This window comes from Gadus morhua, chromosome 12 (assembly GCF_902167405.1).
Source record: "Gadus morhua chromosome 12, gadMor3.0, whole genome shotgun sequence".
Taxonomy (NCBI): domain Eukaryota; kingdom Metazoa; phylum Chordata; class Actinopteri; order Gadiformes; family Gadidae; genus Gadus; species Gadus morhua.
This window is the reverse complement of record NC_044059.1, coordinates 9,538,037-9,551,147: the sequence shown is the minus strand read 5'-3', so window position 1 is coordinate 9,551,147 and position 13,111 is coordinate 9,538,037. Positions and strand designations below refer to the sequence as shown.

General features: G+C 49.4%; 1 protein-coding gene across 1 annotated transcript in view; it reads right to left on the bottom strand.

Annotated features, from left to right (window-relative positions):
• Positions 1–9,506: 9,506 nt before the first annotated feature.
• LOC115555718 (adhesion G-protein coupled receptor D2) overlaps positions 9,507–13,111 on the bottom strand; it is a gene marked incomplete at its 3' end in the record, with an annotated part of 51,113 nt that continues 47,508 nt past the window's right edge. Inside the window, 1 exon segment of the mRNA XM_030372722.1 lies at positions 9,507–9,675. Coding sequence (XP_030228582.1) covers positions 9,507–9,675 — 169 coding nt within the window.

Sequence of the window (13,111 nt, the reverse complement as noted above, 5' to 3'; positions counted from 1 at the left end):
ACACACACACACACACACACACACACACACACACACACACACACACACACACACACACACACACACACACACACACACACACACACACAACCTCAACCCCGCCCCCCAACATCCCACCCCATACACACACAAACACATACACACACACGTATACAAACGCACACACACACACACACCCTCGTACCCAACCCTTACCCCTTACCCCCCCACCACCTTCCCCCAATTCCCCTTTGCCTCCCTCTCCAACCCCACCACACACAACCACAACCCCTCATATATCTAGCATGCACCCACACACACACACACACACAAGCAAACACACACACACACACACACCTGAGATATGAGGGTCTAGCGTTGGGGACACTTGGTTACGGGGACGGATACACGGTGCTCCACAGAGGGTGGCGTCAGGGGGTCAGGTGACCGGGGCGGAGGCGGGACAGAGAGGAGTAGACAGTAGGCTGTAATGGGAGTGTGGTCCCACCTAGGCGTTGGTCAGGAGCACAAGCACAGGAAGCTATTCACTGGTCACAGGCCGTAACGCTACAACACGTTTGAGCGGAGGAGCGAACATACTGTGGGAGTACGAGAAAACTGGGAATCCTAACGATAGTTTTTACTCATTTGTTTGGTTTTATGTTGCTGCTGCAGGTAATTTGTATTGACATTTTAAGATATAGAAAGAGTTCATTAATTAATTAATTGGCTCACTTTTACCCAGAAAATGGTAAACAGATAAGAGCCATTTTATGTCTCACTAATAATTAATACTAATGTTACAAACCAACATAAAAAAAAGAAAATTGACAGCACAAGTGAGTTGATAAAAACGTAATATCTACACATTTTTCTTCCACCTAATCTACTGAGGAGCTACACAGGGTACAGCCCCCCCTCCCAATCCTCATGTTGGAGCAGTGGGGTTTTGGGGGGGGGGGGGGGGTCTCAGTCCCTGAGTGACTCCCTTGATTGGGGAGCGTGGCAGGGATAAAGATAAGGACCACGGGGTTAAAGATAAGGGCCAGGCGGCTGATGGCTGTCTGTGATCCGGGCTAGGTCCCCAGGCCCCTGGGTTAACTCTGCAGTCACAGGGTCACCAGTCCTGGGAGGATTCCCAAGTGGAGCATGCTCTGCTGCTGGCTGCGATCGGAAGACGTTGGTAGGTCCTGCAGGGTTGTTGCTTTGGGTTTTTGGTTCATATGGATGACAATTTTCATGACAACTTTTTGTTTTGGAGCCCATTTCTATTTGTGGGATCAGGGATTTGCCTTCAAATTTATCTAAATACTAGGGTTTAAAAAGTAATGCTTACATGTGCTGGAATAGAAAATGTACCTTTTACATAAAGATGCATTTCTCTATAGGTATTCAAATGCAGCTTTACATTAATTGCGGTTAGATATTTGGACATATCTGAATGTAAACGATGAGACGATATGATAAGTTATCATTATGGGACAAGTTCACATAAAGATTATCTTAACTTGGCCCATCTGTTGGGAAATGTTGTCTCATCTGTTGTTGTTTACAAGAGACACAAATCTCAGCTCAACAGATAAGACTTCATCGACAAGTTACATGATTTCATTAGATTTCCTCTCAGTTCTCTCAGTACTTCCACTAACCGTGCAGAAACAACTCTTTTGTACCTGCATCTGCTCATGTCCCTCCTCACCTCCCCAACAACTCACCTCATCACATCTCCTATACCGTCTCATCTCCTCTTATCCAAACAGGCACGTAACCCTTAACCCGCAGAGGTTAAGGCACAGCACTCCACTCTAAACAGGTAAACGCACTCCGACTACCTGAGTCAACCCCGGCGCGGCAGAGTTCTCTGTGGGTGACGGAATACATAAATAAAGCAGATAAACAGATGAATAACCCTAGGGGGGGGGGGGGGGGGGGGGGGGGGGGGGGGTGGGGAGGAGGGGAGGGGGGGGGGGGACAGGAAGCCCTCGGCAGCGCCCGGGCCCATCCATCACGGTGCCTATTACGGCGCGCTGAGCGGCGGCCACAGTATGTATAATGCAGTCAGCCCTCCGTAAGCAGATACAAATCCCGCTCCGGCCCCTTCCTCCATTTGTTATACCTGACAATGAGCCGCCGCCGCCGCTGCTGCTACCGCCGCCGCCGCCGCCGCCGCCATCGCACGCTTTGTTGTTTGTTTGAATTATGAGCCGGCGTGTGTGGCCTGGGACCTGCCTGTTCCGGGCGCCGGTGTGGCGTGGCGTGGGGTGGGTATGCAGAACAAGGCGAGGACGGGGGGGGGGGGGGGAAACAGATTCGCACGGTGAGCGAGGGGGAGGGAGGAGGAGGGGGGGGAGGGAGGCCGGGGGGGATGCGGCTGGGTGCATATGCATAAACAGTCGTACTCAGGGAGCCTCTGGAAACAAACCCAATGGGCTCGATATTTCATCTCTCCAGACCCAGAACCGCCCTCCGCTGTTCTCGTTTGGGACGTGATGAATTTCGGGGCTGCTGTGCACACTGGGGGGGGGGGGCGGTGGGTTGAGGGGGGGGGGGGGGGGGGGATGGTGGGCAGAAGGGGGGACTGCTTTGAGCGTTTAGAAACAAACTTCTACAGAGTGGTTTGGATTTCTCCCACATGAGCTGTGTTTGCACTGACTCGAAAAACGCCTCTGGTTCTGATTTGGCCGAGATGGGTGGGGAGCCGCAGGGTATTCCAGCCGTCACTCCAACGGCAGAGGGGAGGGAGGGGGAGGGAGGGGGAGGGAGGGTCGACAAGTAAAAGACAAGATGGAGGAGAGAACGACTAGACGACAGGATGAGAGAGCGAGAGGAGGCTCGGCATCGTGTGAATGAATCCGAGCACCTGAGGAAGTGAGTGGAGATCAGAGAAAGAGAGTGAGGGAGTGAGAGAGTGAGAGAGTGAAAGAAAGCAGGGGTGAGAGAGAGAGAGAGAGAGAGAGAGAGAGAGAGAGAGAGAGAGAGAGAGAGAGAGAGAGAGAGAGAGAGAGAGAGAGAGAGAGAGAGAGAGAGAGAGATACACAGAGGGAGAGAAACAAGAAGGAGCGTGATAGGGAATGTAAATACGGAGTAAACCGATAGCACATTTCCAGCCCGGCGTGTTTGTTGGGGTATTTACACGAGGAGACTACAATCAAGTCCTCAAAGCCTCAATAGGCCTGACAAGAGCCCAGCGCCCAAGGTCACGGATCCACTGCACAGCCAAGCTGACGACTCCAACCTCCACACACGCATATAATATATATATATATTTATATATGCACACGCGTTATATAGGCTTAAATGTATACATGCGCACACAAGCAAACACACACGCACATATATATGCATATATTACATACACACAGACACACACTTATGAACACAGACACTCACAAATACACAGAGCGCATGACCCGGACACACTCGCACAAATCCACATATATTCATTCATGTACATACACAGTTACAAAGACGCACAGGTACACACATGATCACATGTGTGCATGCACACAGAACAGACACACATACATCTAAACTCACAAGCGCATATAAACACACACACACACACACACACACTCACGGACACACAAAAACTCACACGCAGACACATCTACGAACACACTCACTCAGACACACATATCAACACACACACACACACACACACACACTCACGGACACACAAAAACTCACACGCAGACACATCTACGAACACACTCACGTACACAGCACCACACAAATCCACCAAGGTCATGTCCACATTTTTGTCAATCACTTCAATACGCAACAGGGATGCAGGAGAGATGCGTGGAGCGCGCCAGGGGAGAGAAGTTGGGAAGAGGGGTTGTAAAGAACTCCCCCCCCCCCCCCCCCCCCCCCCCCCCCCCCCCCCCCCCCCCCCCCCCCCCCCCCCCCCCCCCCCCCCCCCCCCCCCCCCCCCCCCCCCCCCCCCCCCCCCCCCCCCCCCTCTCTCTCTCTCGCTGGCTGAACTTTCAAGCCCTGTTTGGTTTGAACAGATGTAGAATTAGTGCACATCACTTTGCATCAGGAAGATGTTAAACACAAGCCACTAGTCAGGGTCCACGCACCTCTCACACACACACACACACACACACACACACACACACACACACACACACACACACACACACACACACACACACACACACACACACACACACACACACACACACACACACACACACACACACACACAGCTTGCGCGTGGTGCTGTGTGTAATTCCGCCCAGGGTAATTATCAGCGTGATGTCGATCCCCGATGCAACAGCTTCATTGTCGTCATCCTCCTCACCCTTTTTAATCTCACAACCTGCCTGCTGTCTGTGGACTGCGGCGCTGCCCAGCTGCCGCAGTGTTTAGCAGCCTCTAATTGAAACCACAAACCCTGTTATGACACGCTCATGCCGGGATAAACATTACTTCAATCCCCCCTTTTTCGCTTTAAATACATTTGTTTCCAGCCAGATGGAAGTGTGCAAAAGAAAAAGGAATTTTCAACTCAGAAATAGCCAGCAGGATTTCTAATAATGTCTGATAGTAGCCAGAGTAATACTGGTCAACCTTAGCGTTGGCCTTTTTAGTTTTGTGCACAATTTAACACCACCCATTAACTGTCTATGAATTGTATTGGAGTTGCCAATTCCCTGATAAGATGTCCAAATGCTTTATTCCTGTTTAATGTCAACAAAATTAACTACTACAGCAGTGAGACGTTTTGGTTACTTATTTTAATCGTGTTCATGACTCATTGCGACAACAGGTGACTTTACTAAAGCTATATTAGTTAAGCGGTGTAACCAAAGCTATGTTACTAAATTGAGCGTAGTGTAGGCTAAAATACACCAGGCAACTAAAACCAACTGGTTTCTTCTGTTTTTAACTAAAGGACGGCACTAGTACTGCTCACACATGACCCACACTGAAATGAGCGTCTCCGTGGCGCAGGGTGGAATCGACCGGTCGAGACCGGATGAGGCGGGCTGCATGACGACATCGTCGCTCCTGCTGCTCGTACCTCTTGACACGCAGCAGCAAGGAACCGTCTGTGACATGTCAATGAATCATGACTAAATGGGCCAGACAGGAGGGGGGGAGGGGGGGAGGGGGGGGACTCAGATGGGGGTGAAGGTGAGCTCCGATGGGGGGGGGGGGGGGGAGACAGAGCCGGGGTGGGGCGCGATGTGGGGAGGGGGGGGGGGGGGGAAGGGGAGCTCGGATCGAGGAAAAGGGGAGCTTGTAAGGCAGGGTGGGGGGGGGAAAGAGAGAGGGGGGGGTACAGAGTCAGTGGATGGGGGTTCAACCCTGTGGCTGTACGAGCGCCAGAGTGGAATCTGAGGAGGTGGAGACCCCCCCCCCCCCCACACACACACACACAAAAACCTCCATCTCTGTAATTACAGGCAGTGCTGCGGAGGAACACATGGGAGGGGAGAGGAGGTGCAGGCGGCGGGGAGTCAGATGTCACGAGGACCGCAGGCACATGGCTCCCTGGACCCCCGAGATAGGGAGGAAGGAAGCAGGGGGATTCCCCCGAACACTGGGGGCCCGGGACCGGTTCACAGGGAAACACGAGAGCATCTCTGTAGTCTGGTGTTTACCGGTGCAGAGTCCCATCCATGCAGGAATGCATGCATGGATGGATGTGTGAATGCGTTGTCCATCGATCAATCTCTTTCATCTCTATCTACCAAACAATCAATCCATCGGTCCTTCTATCCATCCATCTATATATTCATCCACCAACCCATCTCTTTCCACCTCAAACTTTCACTCGTTCATTGAAGGCTCCGCATTCACGACACTGAACATTGAACACGCAAGGAAGTCTTCATTCCTGAAGAGTGTGGATAAACACCACAGATGGAGGTGTGCTGCACAGTGTGTGTGTGTGTGTGTGTGTGTGTGTGTGTGTGTGTGTGTGTCACTGTGTGTGTGTTTGTGACTACTGCCCCCCCCCCCCGCCTTCCGCTTAAAAGACCCAGCGACCTTCAACCCAGCCCATTGTGCGATCGCGTCCTATTACGAAGGCGACACTCAGCGTGCCCACGTGACCCAATAACTGCCCATTCTCCATTTCGCCTTTCAATTACTTCCCCCCCCCCCCCCCCCCCCCTCCACCATCCTTCTTCCACGCATCCATTGTGGAGCAGTAGAAGCACCCAAGAACCTTTATCCCTTCGGATGGTCCAAACGTGACCTTGAAACGGGTCGTTGGGAGTCAAGTAAGGCTTTAGGAGTAAACAGGACTCTGTGGGTTAAGACTAAAGAAAGACCTGAATCCATCAGAGGTTTCCGAAGAGTAACTGGGTTGCGGGCCGGCCAGACCTCTTCCCTGCCTCTCCCCTTCCTCTATCGGCTCTCTTGGCCAAAATTTGGCCCTGCGTTTCAGCAAGAGCCGACCACTGGCTAGATGTTGCAGTGAGATGGTGCAGTGGATGTAGAGGACAACTTCAGTGGGAAAATGAAATTAATATGAATGAATGAATGAATATGTGAATATATGAAGGAAATAGTGGGCTCCGCTTTTTGTTCTGTAGAGAAAAGACCGTTGTGTGTGTGTTCGGGTGCGCATGTGTGCGTGTGTATTTGTGTGTGTGTGTGTGTGCGCGTGTGTTTGTCTGTGTAGCAGGAGGTTGAATGGAAGATTAAATAAAAGGTTTCAACGAACGGTCACAACTGCGTGGGATTCTGTTCATGCTCCTGCGTATGTTTGTCGTTTTGTTTGTCGCTTTTCTTCCTCAATGAAACATAAAATTAAAGAAGAAAGAAATACCATTTCAATCACCTTTCACGGAAACCGAATAAACAAAAAAAAGAATTACCTTTCCATTGGTCCTTGTACAATAATACTTAAAGCGTGTGTGTTCAATTTGAAAAGATTGCTAGAGCTGCAAGCAAAAGATTCAATCATTTTAATCCTGTTGCTAAGAACATGGCAACATTATATAGAAATTGGAGAGCAGAATATGACATTAAATCACGTTATAGCATTTTGTCAAACACAAGAATAATCAAATATTTCTATTTACACAACTATCTAAATGTTTGTTCAAACACAACTGCTGCCAATTAAAACCAAAACCACCCTCCAATCAACGCTCACAATACTGAGATAACAGCAGGCTTCCAGGAGTCCTCTGAATGAAACCTCAGACGAGGCCGTGCCCGAGTGTGAGCCCGCCGTGATGTGTACAGTAGTAGATCGTCAGTAGCGGAGCGCGGCACGCGCTGTTCTCTCAGCAATCAATCCAGCCGAGCCCGGCGCATTTGCATGTGGCGGATGAGTCGGAGGCTGATCGACTGAATGAGCGAGACGGGAGGGGACGGGGGGGGGGAAGGAGGGATGGAGGGTGCCAATGAGCTGAGTAATACCGCTTTACAATTACGGTTCTGCGCTCTGCACTCGCTCGGAAACAATCTTTGATTCGCCTGCTCGTGACGGAGGATTTAGCGGCGCAGACGCAAACGTGCCACAGCATTCGGGGATTTAACGACCGCTCAGCGTCGATGAAGGCGGCGGTAATGGTGTCAGGGAGCATGCAAAGCAGCGCGGCTAAAGTAAACCTCTGTAAATCACCGAGAGGGGCGCCCGGGCCGCAACATAGAGCAATAACACGCCGCTCCGGCGTGAACATCATTATCACGCCGTTCATAAAGCATGACTCGCGCAGCGTTTACAGAGCCACGCTACAAGGGCCGTCGGTTCAAACAAGCATAGGATAATAGATTATTAGCAGAAGCATTGTTATTCTTATGGGGCTTCACATGTCTCTGAGCTTTGGTGTTTACCTTTATTAAACGATCTTAGCTGAACCCATTTGTCGATTAATTTATAACGTAATTCAATCGTTTAGATAAGTCTCTTTGAAATGCAATAAAAGTGCGATCCACCTCAACCAAACAAGAGCGCACGTTGTGTAACCACCACCGGTCGCATACGACCGATAACAGAGCGGGCCGCTCCAAAGCCGTATTAAGTTACCCTTCCATGATGATCCACCTCCCCCAACCCCCCCCCCACCACCCCTCATCTGTGTTCTCCAACTGTTCGCCTCCGACCCCCCCTCCCCCCCCCACCCCCAAGCTGAGTGGAGTGGGAGTGCAGCGCAGGTCGGGGGGCTGGACTGGATCCGAGCCGGGGCCTGGATAGTGTCAGCGGTGCGGGGGGGGCGACGACGTCGCTCGCCCGGTGTCTGATTTGACTCAACATGCCGTGGGCTGCTGCTCCCTGTTTGGCCCGGTAATGCCTCGCAGGTTTACCTTCAGATGAGCTCGGGAACCCAGCGGCCGTATCGAATGTGCTTATCTGGGAATCCCTGGTGTGTGTGTGTGCGTGTGTGCGTGCGTGCGTGCGTGCGTGCGTGTGTGCGTGCCTGCGTGCGTGCGTGCGTGCCTGCGTGCGTGCGTGGAGGTGGGGGGGCTGCGGTGTGTGTGCGTGTGTGTGTGTGTGTGGGGGGATGCATTTATAGGGGTTGGGTTTAATATAAGAGCTAGAATGCAAAGAAAGTGCATTTCTTTGGAATTATATATTTTTTGTGTGACATAGCTTCCTAAAGTATGACTATAAATAAAATGTAAATGAATAATTCATAATTCATGAAGAAAGAAAAGAGGGCTGAAATGGAAGGCAATCGTATATGAAAGTGTTTGCGACCTCTCAAATGCAGTGGTATTCACACCAGGCCAAAGGTCAGGCCACTCTCATACGTTGTGTGAACCGCGATGACCAACCGCACACTCTCAACACACACAAACACACAGTTGTCATGCACACACATCAACAAAACTTTTCGAACATCAAAAGGATTCCATCAAGGCTGCGACTAGTTAGCATTACGAAGCTATTCATCGACATCTTTCAAAAGCAATACCATTTATTTTACAAGTTTGTCTTTGCTTTGGAAAACGTACTATAAAGGGACCACAGGTGCTGCTCGTCTTACAAATAAGGATGTGATACAAAAAGATAATGTAATTCATGTGTGTCCAGATGTCACCATTAGAACTCAATGGCAGACCACATAATGCATAGCCTTCGATATTCTTTAGGACGGCTGGAGGTTTTGTCGCGCTTTTGAGCGAGGTGAGTCTGGCAACCAGTATGTCACTCGCTTCCGCCACAAACACAGCCCCAGCGTACGCACAAAGCCCGAGGCTTGTGTTTAGTAAAACAGTGGAGCCTGCGCCGCTCCTAAGTTTGAGTCCTCAACATAAGTTACAAGGGAAACAAGGAGCGAGGAATTCAGAAATTGTTTTCCATGGCCTGATTATGTTGGGCCAATTACCAGTTGGTAAACTGATAAACAGCACGCTTTTACTGGGTGAAGGTAGACCAGTAGAGATTTGGTAGGATTCGTTGAAGAATTCCCCATTATTTAGATTTCTCCTTGGTGCTTATCAACGTACTGTATGTGTACGCATCCAACATTCTGCATTTGACCTTGTGTTTTGTACTTTTGAGTGTCCCAGAAACGTCACACACCTTCTGTTTTTTAAGCATTGTGGGGACTCACCAGGGGACCTGACCTGTTCCTGCCGGGTGCTGACTGGGGTGCTGGTAGGATCTCCCTCTTTGCCCTCCTCCCCCTTCGCCTTCTCCCCGCCCTCGTGATCCTGGGGCGGGGTGTGGCCAGATGGGCGGGAGCTGGTCCCCGAGCTGGACGGCCTGAAGCTGGCCCCGTTCTGCCGAAAGTAAATCACCCGATTTTAAATGAAACACTTGAAGAGGTCCAACATGGATTTGATGTGAACAATATCATCTTTAGTCCAGGCCAAAATGTGTATCACCCAGACAGACAGACGCACACACTAAAATAGAGTGAAATAAATGCCAATGAAAACCCTTTTGTTTGCACAGCCCTCAGTCAGACGTCTGTGGGGACTCCAGGAGGTCTAGCAAGCGGTGGCGGAGCCGGAAGGAATGACCAGCATGGCAGACGTCCAGCCCAGGCAGCTAGCTATAGCTACAGCAGCCCAGCAAACCTCCACGAAAGGTAGCTCGCTATGGCTGCATCCACACCAGCCTGACCCTCACCATGGGTACCACGGATCAGATGGTATCACATAGTCATTTAGTAGACTTTGCGGGGGCATATCACAAAGGAGCAGGTGGGGCAGGGGGTCTTGCTAAAGGATGTCTACTGGTAGAGTGTGGACGTTGGGGTCGAAACCCACAACTGTTTTGGCTGGGGCCAAACAAAACCGCTTCCCACTGACTGAAAAATACTAATTTAACTTAATTAAGTAAGTCTTGATACAATGAGCGATGCATAACTAAAGTTATCGACAAATAAAAGTTTCTAAAGTTGGTTGTGACGGGTTATAACACATGGGATCCTTGCACATAAAAAAAACAACACATTAACATGCACGCTAGCATGCAGACACACAAACACCCACACACACACCAACACACACACATCATGGCTTCCTATATCTTGTCAAAACTTGAATTAAGATCAAAAAACTAATCCGCTTCCAATTTATGTCTATATCTCAGAGGTGTCAGCGGCAGGGAGCTGCCAGAGTTGGGGGGGGGGGGGGGGGTCGTTTTTTACTTAGACTCTGCCCCTGACAGCTTTATTTCACCAAGCAATCGCAGCGTGTGTGTACAAGTGCGGGGTCAGCCATGTCACCGGGTATCATACCGGGGCTGGGGGGGTACCATGGTTAGCCGGGGGGGGGTCTATTTATAGGCCTGCAAGCTTGGCTCACTGTGTGTGTGTGTGTGTGTGTGTGTGTGTGTGTGTGTGTGTGTGTGTGTGTGTGTGTGTGTGTTAGTGTGCCCACTGTGTCTATTTTGTGAAATATATGCTGGAAAAGCAAGAGAGGGAGAATGCATGTTTTTTTGTGTGTCGGTGGGGGTTTCTTATAAATGTTTCTTTTTTTATTGTTAAAATGTTTTATTATGGTCACACCGATGGCAAACAGCCACATAAACACATGAGCATAGTGTGAAGAAAAGGGAAATGAGAACTAGTGGCACCAATGCTTTTGAAATCTGAGCCTGTTATTGGGATTAAAGGGAACACATTTTGTTTGAAAAAAAGAATTACGTGAAGTTCACATTAGTAAACAAATTAGTTCTCAAATCAAGCTTCAGAACTCAAAGAGACCAAATTAGTTTTTGTGTAATACAAAGGTTGATTCTGATGGAATTCTGGTGTATTTTAGGACAAAAATAGTTTCTTATTTGAACCTAACTTACTTATTTTTGTGGAAAGGCAGCAAAAGGAAGCCAGGGTAGGAAATAAACCCAAAATAAAAAACCGTCTGCGTATACATGTGCGTGCGTCTCAGTGCATTATGTGAATGTGCGTGAGTGCGTACGCGTTCGAAGCAGTTCCCTGGGGATCTGGCGCCACTGTTGGTGCACATCAATGACCATTTGAGGGACTCATCCTTACAGAAGGGTACCAGAGAAGGGCGGGAGGGTAGGGTGAGAATAAAGAGGGGAAGAGTGAGTGATTATGTTTGGCGAGGATTAAACAGGAGGTCACAGAAGGGGAGGAGAGTTGCCCAAAGGTCACAGGGCCACAGATCCAATAAGGGTGCAGATATAGTTGGTTGAGTTATCTGCATCATTAAAATGATGCTGTGTTATAAACAGCGCGGCATGAATATACAATCTTCCCCATTTAGAAAAGCATGCAATTTTCTACCGGTGTTAAACGCTGATATCAGATCATGTGGATGACCGTTTTGTAATTTAGCAGGCACTTCCATCCAAAGCAAATTACAGGAGACATTTTTTAGATTGTATCAGGTCGGGGATAGGGCATCTGGCTGTTGGGATGAGATGAGGTAGACTGCAGTTGGGACATTGGGAAACAAACCAAGAACCTTTCAACTGGGAGTGATTCCAGTACAGGAGCATGAGGATGTTAATGATAGTAATAGTGGCTTGGTCATCGTTTAGTAATTCATTTTGAAATTACTATTCATTATGGGGCGATTATTGTTGTGTTTGACACAGCAATGTCGGAGTGTTTGCCACAATAAAATGGCAAAACAAAGTTTTGGAGCCTAGGAAACGGTATATTAAAATGTATGTCGAATTTCACAGAAATCTCCAACAAAAAAATCACATGATGCACTCTGATGTCCAAGCCCCTTACACGAGTTCAGTTCAACATATTTTAAATTGCTTGGTTCAATGCATCAAACATTTAAGAAATATAAAACAGAGAACCAAGCTTCCTGCATGACGAAAAAATGTCTCCAACGTGTTTCCATCTCCTCGGGTTAACCCTTCGGTCTTTCCGAGCAAAACGAGAAAAAATCCATCCTGCCTGTCCACATAAAATCCATCCATCTCCTGCAGTTATTTATCTTACGTCTTCCTACGGTCCCCCTATGCACCGACGGCCCGCCATATGGGGACACTTCATGCTCACACTGCATGGCAACACAGACAATCCTATGTTTTACAACGAGGGGGGGGGGGGGGGGGGGGATATATAGGGCCATGTGCGGTCATCTAGAGCCAAATGTCTTCTATCTCGCCGAAGGGACAGGTGGATACAGTATTTCAATGCAGGATTTATGACGCAAAATAGCATTAGCTAAAAAACATGCTGGCGGGGTTTGGGGGGGGGGTTAGGGATCGTGCTCTGTTAGCGGAACCCGGCAAGATTGGAAAATTCCTGGGGAGGGATGGGGGCGATTCTCAGGGAGATTTTAGGGCTAAGGATAGCAATATGGGGTGTGGATGAGGGGTGGTATACGGGGGCCCAATATATCAGTTTGCACCTGGTCACTTGTCGTCCCCCCCCCCCAACCTCATTGTCCCGTCTACTCCGCTATGCAGTGCCTCAACCACCCCCCTGGAAGTGGATCAAGTCTTTTACAGTGTATCAGCCTGTCTGGAAGGGGCTAGGGTCAAAGGGGAAATATGGGTGTCAGGGTGCTTGCGTGTGTGAGTGTGTGTGCGTGTGTGTGTGTGCTTTTGTGTGTGTGTGCTTTTGTGTGTGTGTGTGTGTGTGTGCTTTTGTATTTGTGTGCGTTCGTGTGTATGTGTGTGTGTGTGTGTGTGTTTGTGTGTGTGCATATGTGTGTGCGTGCGTGGGTGTGCATGAGGGTGCATGCACGTGTGAATGTGTGTGTGTGTGTGTGTGTG